Raw genomic sequence first — 11,111 nt, forward strand, 5'->3', positions numbered from 1 at the left:
CACACGGATCTGCTAGATAAGCATAATGCATCAGCATTAATCAGCTGTTTCCCAAGAGCACTTTAGCCTTTCATTTTTCAGAACTATATCGCGCCATTATTACTAACTAATGCATACATTAATTTAAAAACAAAATAAATGTGCCACTGGCATCGGGCTCCACTTTGAGGTGACGAAACACAAGTCTTTTTGAAAATATGCAGTTTTTTTCACAGATTGTCTTTTACACTTGGCTGTCAATGATGAAATATAATGTTATGTGTTTTAGACAGACTGACTTATCTAACTAATTACCTTTTTAAATATACATGTTAAAGGGTAAATCGCCAAAGTACAACCATTTTTATTTATTTTTTCGTTTTTGGTTTGGCTGGCACCCAAATACAATAAGGTGAAAGGGTTTTGTCACTCAAACAATACAACAAAAATATCCTGAGCCAAAAGGGGATCCAGGTTTTAATTCGGGCCTGGGACCATCGCTGCATGTCATCCCCATGTCTCTCCTTTCAACCCTGACTATACAATAAAGGCAAACCTATAAAATAACTAAATAAAATACTGCAAGTTCACAATACTTCAACTGCATGAAACGTCTTCACTGATTCAGGGCGATCACAGACCTCGTCGTCAACAGTTTGTGTTGGGACTGTTCATGAAGTGGTAGCTCCAATGAAAAACTGTTCATATTGAGATCTGTCAATTACCCTAGAGCAAATATAAGTATATAGTGTTTATGGAGAGCCAAACATCACAAATACAAATTCACTCACTACTTTCTGCTGGGTTTGCAGCAACAAAAAACACACAGATAACCTCTGTAAATAAAACCACAACTCTCTGTATGGCTTGATTTCATTGGGTAATGGAGAAAATATGTTATTTTGGTTTGTTTGTTTGTTAGGGTGAACCAATGCCCTTTAATTAATGAGACATGGTGTCATTTGTTTTCCATTTTCAAGTCATTTTGTATCAAATTGAGGTCAATATTGTTTGGATCAGTAAAACCCAATTAAAATCAATTTAGAAAGTTTCTCAAGCCATTAGGCATATGTGAACAAACTGGTGTCTATTACAAAAAAATAGTAGTTAATTCAGAAAAATATGTACAATCAGTGCTGGAATGTTTCAGTGCTACACTTAGAGGAGCTAGTGTCATCAACGTATTCAGTGTTGACCTTATTGACTAAACCATTTTACTCTGTGTATATTCATTTGTTTAAATGTCTCCTATTATACTGTTTTTCATCAATATATTATAGGTCTAAAACAAAAAAGAGACAAAACATGATCATTGCAGCATCCCATAATCCCCTCTGTTTCAGCCCTGTTTCAAAAGTGCTGATTCTCTGTCTGTTACTTTAGATGAAAATAAGGAGCCCCTCCCCACGCCCCTCTGAGAGAGATTTGGTTAAAAATAACTCAGTGGTGCTCTAGGAGGAGATTCAGGCGATAAGGTGGGGGGGGGGGGTATCTTGGTTGGTGATTGGCTAATGGTTACACGAGCCAAAAAAACGTTATGACATCACAAAGTGGCCAAAATCTGACAGGTTGATGTAGAAAATACATGAAAACGTGGATTTTGCATAATAGGTGACCTTTAGATCTGTTGCTTCTCTCTCCAGGTGGACGGTACCTCACCATTCCCGAGGTGGGCAACAAGAGGACAGGGCGGGGGGCGCGGCTGGTGCTCCCCCTCACCCCTCCCTGGAACGATGGCAACCTGTGCCTGTCGTTCAGACACAAGCTGGCCGGCCATCACGTGGGCATGCTGCAAGTGTTCGTGAAGAAAGGGAAGCAGTACAGCCCTGCAGTCTGGGGCCGGACGGGGGGGAATGGCTGGAGGCACACCCAAATCACTTTATGGGGCACCGGCTTGGAAAGTGTAAGTATAAATATTTCAGTGTTCACTCATACAGGGAACATTTTAAATGATTATTTCAACTTATTTGACAGAATGTCGAATGTTTTTTTCCCGGTTTATGAAAAATAAATCTGAGACGGAGAACTCAAAAAAATGTATCTGTGAAATATAAGATTGCCTCGGGAATAAACACATGCAGCTCCTTTTTCATCATAAAGTGGCATGTTCTCTGTAGCAGTGGTGGAAGAAGTACTTCAATAAAAGTAGCCATACTACATTTTGAAAATACTCTGTTACAAGTCAAAGTACTGCATTCAAAATCCTTCTAAACTAAAAGTACAAAATTATTAGCTAAGAAAAATATGTTTAGTACACAAAGTACTCTATAAAGTATAGTCGATTTCAGAGTTGCTTATACAGTAAAATGAATGTAGTGTTGTAAAGAGTACAACATTTGCCTCCAAATTGTATATTCGTGGAAAAATACAAGGTAGCATATTATTAAAAGGTAGAAGTTCTTCAAATGTATGCTTAGTAGCAGTTGCTTTTTTTAAAATGTATCGGCTTATTTCATGAACAGATGCACTTTGCTCAGAATCTAATCTTATATTTTTACATGGCAATCACAAGCAAAGAAACAAGGAAACAAGAAAATAACTTTGAAAGAAAAAGTGGAACAAATATATTACTGTTTGGAAAATATAAGCAGTAATATATGTATAGTTAAATTAAAGCTGATTACAAAGCAACGACTCATACAGTTCATATCTCGTCATGGGTTAAACAAACATAATGATTTCACAAATATACATTCATACACACTTACATAACCCTGTTCAAAAACATACAACGCCAGTCCTTAGTTAGTATATAAGTGCTTTTAATTTTGTTGCAATATTCTCTCCAGCAGTTCCTCAGTGTGCATGTTGCTGGAGAAGAGGAAAACATGTTCAGTGCTTTAGCTCCAATATTAATAATAGTAATAACAAAAAACTGCATTTAATTTGTATTTTAGTTTTTTGCAATATTCACTCCTGCTGTTCCCCAGGTGATCCTGAAGGGGGAGCGTGGGCGGGGCCGGAGTGGAGAGATGGCCGTGGACGACATCACTCTGAGGAAAGGCTCCTGCACAGAGGAGCACAACCTGAGGAGACTCTGACTGACAGGACTCTAAGAGGCAGAACGAGAGGGGAAATCATCTCAAAGAGAACTGACTCTGTTGTGAAATACCCTCCCTCTGCCTGGGCTATCACTGACCCCACACACACACACACACACACACACACACACACACACACACACACACACACACACACACACACACACACACACACACACACACACACACACACACACACACACACACACACACACACACACACACACACACACACACACACACACACACACACACACACACACACGCACACACACGCACGCGTGCCACGCCTCACAGCCCTTCAGTGAACGATATCCATGAAATTGTGCGTCTGCAGAACAGTGGGTTTCTCTTTCTCGACTGACCATGAATAAAAAGATTGAATCCAAATGTCATGGGTGGATCCCGGCAGTCCCCCCCCCCCTCTCCTCAGCCTCCCTCTCACTCCATCACCGTGTTACTATGAAACCTGCATGCACCTACTTACCATGGAAATGTCCTCCGCCTAACACAGCCCTGGCGGCCTCCAGCCACACCGCTGAGAGACCACGTTCACTCCATTTCTTCCCGGAGAGGGATCGTTCCCACGCCTATGAGTCTGCTTTTACCTTACTTTGATCCTTCAGCTAAAAGCCATTGCTTTTCTTTTTTGCTTGATGTTAAAACATGTTGCCAAGGGTGAATTTTGCAACGGTTTTTACCAGATAAATATCAAAGTAGTACCAGTTTCTTTAAGGGAAATAGATTTAAAATATCAAAGGAAAATTGTAATTGTTAGCATTTATTTTAAATCCAGCTGACTCTAAATTTGCAAAAAAATAACCCAAACATTCTCAATTTACCTCCGCTTTTTATTGTCTAATCTGAGTTTGAAATGAAACAAAGCAGCTTTCTCTCCTTGTCATATTATTTCAAAAATCTGTTTGGTGAAAGAGGGGCTTACAAATTAAGCACCTTCCATACACAGATCTTTTATCGAGCTGACTGAAAACTCCATGTCATCTTTTTTTCCAGATACTTAAAAAGTGTCGATCAGAATCAGTGTATGATTTCTTACACTTGCAAATCAACACTTACTTTCTATTATACAATATGTGCTTTGTTATATTAAGTGCAGTTTGTTATAAAGACGATACCAACAACTTTTTAGGCTTTCACAAATTGTATTATTGTAAATGTAGTTGTGTGTACATACTCTAAAGATCTACAATCCCATGTGTTGTGTGGTTTATATGTTATGTTAATTCATACATGGACATTAATTGTATTTCAAAATGGTTTGTATTTCAACTTTTAATCAAAGAATATGTATACAGATGGAAACCCTGTGTAGTGCAAGGCTGTGTTTAACAAGGACACACGTGTATGTCCATGTGTTATGGTATAAAGCTCTGTCTGTAACTTGCAAAGCACATAGTTGCGTATCGTATGCTGTGACAATGAAGGGCATCGGCTGGAGTTTTAAGGTTTTCTGTATGCATGGTGCATTCACCAAATTAATATGTATCCAGACCAGTATGTAAATAAAATACATTTGACTGATATGCTATGAAACAAAGCATGATTTTTTTGTTATCCCGCTAGCAACACAGTGTCTAATAGAGAAGTAAAATGTATTTTTAAAGGTATCCTTTTGAGCTTTTGAATTATATGGCACTGGCTTTTGTTTATGAGCAGGCTCCTCTATTACGGTGGCACAACAAAGGTTACAAACGTTTCCATTAGGAGATAAGTGATTTAGTTTCAAAATATCTTCATCAACATGACAATACATACGAGGCATTTGGAAAACATCTTCACCAATTTGACGAAACATGCAGCGTTTACTAAAAGCCCTACATTAACAAAACGCTGAAAATACGGACACAGTTACACTATAAGTAAACCTAAAATGATAATATTATTGGCTAATTTAAACATGATCTTCCTTCTGATTTTATTTCCGATCTGCTGTAAGCTTGTTAGCTAACGTGGCTAACCTAGTCATTTCAAATATACTGACAAAATACTTAGGCTCTTAGTGACTGACAGTTGGCCAACTTTATAATCCCCGAACGTCAACGTTATATTTGCAATGTTTCTGAAGCTGCAGCGTGTTCCTCCTAATGCAAATGAATTTAGGCGTTGTAGCGCGTTGGCCCTTTTCAGCCACCGTACTCTTTTATTACATGTGCCATTAAAAGGTTTGTTTTCAGTTGATGTCAGCAAGAGTACAGAAAAGCTAATGGCTTGACTGTTATGACACTAGGTGGAAGAGTTCAGCATGTTTCACTGAAACTTACATTTTGGTTCACATCAAGCAAATCTGAATCATGGGGCGTACACACAAATGATTGTTCCCTCTTTTTGACATTGAGAGATAGTTCATGGCCTTTTAAATTGAATTGTAATGTCTGTCTGTAAGAGCACAAGAATAGCAAAAGTAGACGATGCAATTTGGCATTACGACGAAGATAAATTATGTTAGCAGTAACTCTAAATTTGAACCCAATGTATGAAGATGAAGATCAATAAAGTTCTGTTTGTGTAGAGTAAAAAACTCCAAAGGATATTCTTTATATAATGATGTCCCAGGATGTCAAATTGCTTTCTTTATATTTGGGCTTGGTACAACGATCAAAGTATCATATTCTGATATTTCTCTTATTTATGTCAGCGAAACGAAGGTGATGGATTATATGTCCACAGTTTTCATTTTATCCAAAGCAACTTACATACTCAATACTGTGGGCAATCTCCACAGGAGCAATTTGGGGTGAAGACACAACGACATGCTGACTGCAGTGGGGTTTGAACCTGTGACCACCTGACCCCAACACCAAGTCTCTAACCACTGCGCCACACACCTCCTGAGTTCACATAACTTTAATCTCTTATCAATTCCTCTGCCCTTTACAGGAAAGTGTGCTTTATTTAGCACAATTTGATATTAAAATACCTTACCTAGGGATTTAACATTATTTTTATGAAACACATTTTTTTTTTTTCAGCACCAGAGATTAAGAAATCCTTTAAAACACCTTGTTAAATTCTATGTAAATTAAAGTGGACCTATCATGCTATATTTAAAAAAATATATTGTATTGTATATATTGTATATAAAACATGTCTGTGAAGTTTTTTTTTCAAAATACCAAACAGATCACCCATTGTAGCCATCCCTCATACTGCTCACACCTCTATTTTGAAACCCTGTTATGGCACGTTTCCAATGCGTGTTTTCTAAATGGAGCTTGGCTAAGCTAACGTTATATATGCTCCGACCGTCCACACTCATAACAATGGCCTATACAGACATAAATAAACCAGCGACTGTATTCGCCATGACACAGGCAGTCTGTGGTTTGTACTTGTTTAACTTTTGTCTAGTTTCTGAACAGATATGAAGAGCTGTGAGCTCTGAGTGCTAAGAGCTAACGGCTGTGTTGTTTTTCTGGGGCTCTCATTGAAGATGACGTCACGGCTCCGCCTACACTGCGTTACTATAGTAACTGCCCCAGTTCCTAAACTGTATTGGAAGCGCAGCATTAAAGTGAGACGGGCCTAATAAGGCCTAACTATATGGAACGCCCTTTGCGCCACAATTCGCGCGTTTATTTGCGCGTAGTTTCGCGCGGATTAACGGGGAGGTCCGTTTTATAAACGGGGAGGCCCGTTTTATAAACGGGGAGGTCCGTTTAAGTTCAAAGTCTCAGTAACCAATCAGTGAAGAGCAAAACCAGACCAAAGCAATCTGTAGATGAAAAGTTCCTGACATTGTGAGGCTGTAAATTGTACGTTATTCCAGATTCAGGGGACTATGTATTAATTTGGCTTTCAATATAATAAATATATCAATCAATATAACCTGCCTTCATTGTCTTTTAAAAATAAAATCGCCTTACCTTACTGAAGTGAAGGGTATTTATGTCTCCTTAAATCACCTTTTAAATGTACTTCTTATAACATGGCATGGTGTAACATATCAAAATGTTCAGTCTCTGGTCTTGCTAGAAATGCAATGTCACTCACCTTAGAGCACTGTCTTATGAGATACTTAGCTTAGAAATCAGATTTTTGGAAAACTTAAAAACTCTTGTGAAAACACAGATGTACTCATGTCATCCATGTTTTTTGGTGTTTCAGATTTGGTTTACCAACGTTTTTGGTTCACAAAAGTAGTGAAATATATGAATTACACTATAGGCCAATATAAATGTGTTGTTCATGTCTAAAATGAAAATGTGTAAATTAGAATTTGGAGTAAAATAGTTCTATCACTCTACTTTCACCACAGAAAAGTTACATCAGGACTGATTCATGACTTCATATTCCATACTGAGGTTCATGTGATGTGTACAAATACAAATTGAGCATTACAACTTTTTTTTTCAACCAATTATTTATGTTAACATAAGAAACTGTAACATCTCAATATTTACAATACAGGGTTCATACACTTTTCCACCAATTATTTTAAATGACTCTTTCATGTGGCTAGCATGCGCTGCCTCGCCCATATTCGAAATATTGAATATGTTACAACACAGTTTGCATTTAGCACGTCTTGGGTCAATGTCTTTTGATAACCACAATGAACTTAGTAGTAATTATTGTCCTACATTTCTTTCCGATTTCACAGCTGCCTGGGCCTAGCAGCAAGAACCTCCATCTGTGCCTGCACCCAGGTCAAGATCTACCGTGGCTCAAGGGCCTTCGCCAGAGCCATCACCACCAAGGACCAGAGGGCCAGCATCACTACAGCAGCCTCCACCTCCATCTGTGCCTGCCACAAGATTAAGATACACCTCGGTACAAAGGCCTCCACCACAGCCATCACGATCAACCCAGCCAGCAAAGAAGTCTCGCCTAGCACACCTCCCTCCCGCCGACACAGCCACCAGCAGCCACCAGCAGCCCATGCACCATCACCCCCACCTACACAGCAGCCAGACCCACTGTCTTGGAAGAAAGACAAAGACCATGGCACTGCTCCCCCTGTCTTTACATTTATAATGAATAGTTGGTTGAGAAAGTTCTGATATTGTCAGGGTTCGTACAGTCATTAAAAACCTGGAAAAGTCATGGAATGCAATATTTTTCCCAAAGTTTTGGAAAAGTCATGGAAATATAACTAAAGTTGCATCAAATATAATTTATATGTTATCTAATCGCCGAAATAGTAATACTATAATGATAATAAATACTGTATCGTATAATGAAACGTAAAATGGCAACTGTGGCAGTATTTTGCTGGTGAGAGATGTTTACAATCATGCCCTCTAGTCTACAGGAGCTACTATTTGATATAAAGATGCCAGGGAAGTGCAGTTTCAACAATGTATGGCTTCTAAAGAATAAGTAATTGTGGTTATCAAAAGACATTGAGCCAAGACGTGCTAAATGCAAACTGTGTTGTAACATATTCAATATTTCGAATATGAAAGAGTCATTTCTTTGGTCATGGAAAAGTCATTTAAAATCATTGGTGAAAAAGTGTATGAACCCTGTATTGTAAATATTGAGATGTTACAGTTTCTTATGTTAACATAAATAGTTGGTTGAAAAAAAGAAGTTGTAATGCTCAATTTGTATTTGTACACATCACATGAACCTCAGTATGGAATATGCTGTCATGAATCAGTCCTGATGTAACTTTTCTGTGGTGAAAGTAGAGTGATAGAACTATTTTACTCCAAATTCTAATTTACACATTTTCATTTTAGACATGAACAACACATTTATATTGGCCTATAGTGTAATTCATATATTTCACTACTTTTGTGAACCAAAAACGTTGGTAAACCAAATCTGAAACACCAAAAAAAATGGATGACATGAGTACATCTGTGTTTTCACAAGAGTTTTTAAGTTTTCCAAAAATCTGATTTCTAAGCTAATTATCTCATAAGACAGTGCTCTAAGGTGAGTGACATTGCATTTCTAGCAAGACCAGAGACTGAACATTTTGATATGTTACACCATGCCATGTTATAAGAAGTACATTTAAAAGGTGATTTAAGGAGACATAAATACCCTTCACTTCAGTAAGGTAAGGCAATTTTATTTTAAAAGACAATGAAGGCAGGTTATATTGATTGATATATTTATTATATTGAAAGCCAAATTAATACATAGTCCCCTGAATCTGGAATAACGTACAATTTACATCCTCACAATGTCAGGAACTTTTCATCTACAGATTGCTTTGGTCTGGTTTTGCTCTTCACTGATTGGTTACTGAGACTTTGAACTTAAACGGGTCTCCCTGTTTATAAAACGGGCCTCCCCGTTTATAAAACGGACCTCCCCGTTTATTCGCGCGTAGTTTCGCGCGAATAAACGGACCTCCCCGTTAATCCGCGCGAAACTACGCGAGAATAAACGCGCGAATTGTGGCGCAAAGGGCGTTCCATATAACCAAACCGGCGAGGCCTGCAGTGGAAACGCGCCATTAGAGAAAGGCAGATTTTGGGTCCTTAGCTTGAAAAAAATAAATAAGAGGAGGCGGAGCTAATTCCTGATCAGAATTCTACCGGAGATAAAGTTAAATTCGGTTGTGATATTTCGCCATCCTATTTAAACCACGTCAAGGATTATTTCTGAAATAGTATGGAGCTCAAATGCTTTTTCTCTTGCAGGTTTATCACAAGGTGAGTTCTTTTTTTATTTCCTGCTTTATAAACACATGTGCTCTTCAATACAGGTTAGCTCTGAGCAGAGCCCTAGAGAGATTGGGCCTAGGGCACTGGCTCTGAGTAGCGAGGCTTGCTAATGTAAACAAAGACGTCCAAAACACGTCAGGCATTGTTTCTGATAGTAACTTTCTGTGGGTCCGCCGCTGATTTGATGTCAGATTCTCAGATCGAATGGAATCTGTATCCGCTCGTTATACCAATATGGTCTAGCTGCGGCCGCGGACAGTACACAACACTACACGACACGACACGACACGCCCACCGGACACGACACTACGGTGGCTGAGAAGGGTCTAGCTGCGGCCACGGACAGTGGAGGTTGAACCAAGCCCCCAGGAAGTGTGCCGGAGTCTGATGAGAATATTCGTTGTGGCCAAACGGCGGTACTACACTTCCGTTGTGGTCTCTAACTCGTTGAATAATTTTTTTTAAACTAAATAAACTACCCAGTATGAACGTTTGTATAGCCCTTATTAAAAACATTCGTTCCTCAAGTTGTAAAATGTGCTAATAACGTTATTCTTAGAGTTATTTCCCTCTGCATTATGAACGCGCATCTAACCCACGGGACCGCGCTGCCCGGCACATTCATGTTACGTGTTCAGCACTACATGAGTTTCTCTTTACCCATGGATGCAGGGCCGGCCCTAGATATTTTGGTGCCCTAGGCCAGATTATGATTTGGTGCCCCCCCCCCCCCTCCAAGCAATACACAATAGAATATATAAAGAATAAATGAAAAATCTCTACAAAAGACAAATACACTACAACAACTGAAACTTATTGACATGTTGGTTATATACATAAAGAAGCTTTCAAATGTATTCATTATTGTATGAACATGTTTTAATTGGGGGGTGGACGTCACATCCTCCAGGGGGGTCCGGGGGTATGCCCCCCTGGAAACATTTGTTTTAACATTTTAAAGTAAAATGCTTCAATCTGGTGCACTTTGAGCAGAATTATTAGAGACTAGATCTAGGGGGTACAACTCTAAAGCACCCATATGAAAAAGATCGGTTTACATTTTAATAATCAAATAAGTATGTGAACATAACCAATAACCTACCATAGCCAATAACAAATATATTTAACGTATTTTATTTTTGTTGTTCATTCATATCTTATTTAACCAGTTAACATTTATTTATTTATGCATATTTTTTAATATCTCCAGTTTTAAACGATATTTTTGGTTACTGTCCTATAGTATATTGGAATGATTTCAAACCTGTTTTTATTTATCCTAATAATTTATAAGGTGTGCCTTGGAAAATGTGTTTGTACATAAATTGTGACCAAACCGTTTGGAGACCCCACTGAGATAACTAGACTAAAGTGAACTATCTAAACACTCAGAGTCCTTTACCTCACTGAGCTGTAGTTTGTCAGCGCTCAATCCAACAACAATCTG

At 38.5% G+C, this 11,111-nt stretch overlaps 1 protein-coding gene across 2 annotated transcripts in view; it reads left to right on the top strand.

Annotated features, from left to right (window-relative positions):
- The window catches only part of npnta (nephronectin a), a 49,825-nt gene extending 45,251 nt beyond the window's left edge, over positions 1–4,574 (top strand). For both annotated transcript variants that reach the window (XM_034230184.1, XM_034230185.1), the window contains 2 exons: positions 1,623–1,882; positions 2,910–4,574. In XM_034230184.1, the coding sequence (XP_034086075.1) occupies positions 1,623–1,882; positions 2,910–3,020 (371 nt within the window). In that variant the 3' untranslated portion in view covers positions 3,021–4,574. The remainder of the gene's footprint in view (positions 1–1,622; positions 1,883–2,909) is intronic.
- Positions 4,575–11,111: the final 6,537 nt, after the last annotated feature.

Source organism: Gymnodraco acuticeps, unplaced genomic scaffold, assembly GCF_902827175.1.
Source record: "Gymnodraco acuticeps unplaced genomic scaffold, fGymAcu1.1, whole genome shotgun sequence".
Lineage (NCBI taxonomy): Eukaryota > Metazoa > Chordata > Actinopteri > Perciformes > Bathydraconidae > Gymnodraco > Gymnodraco acuticeps.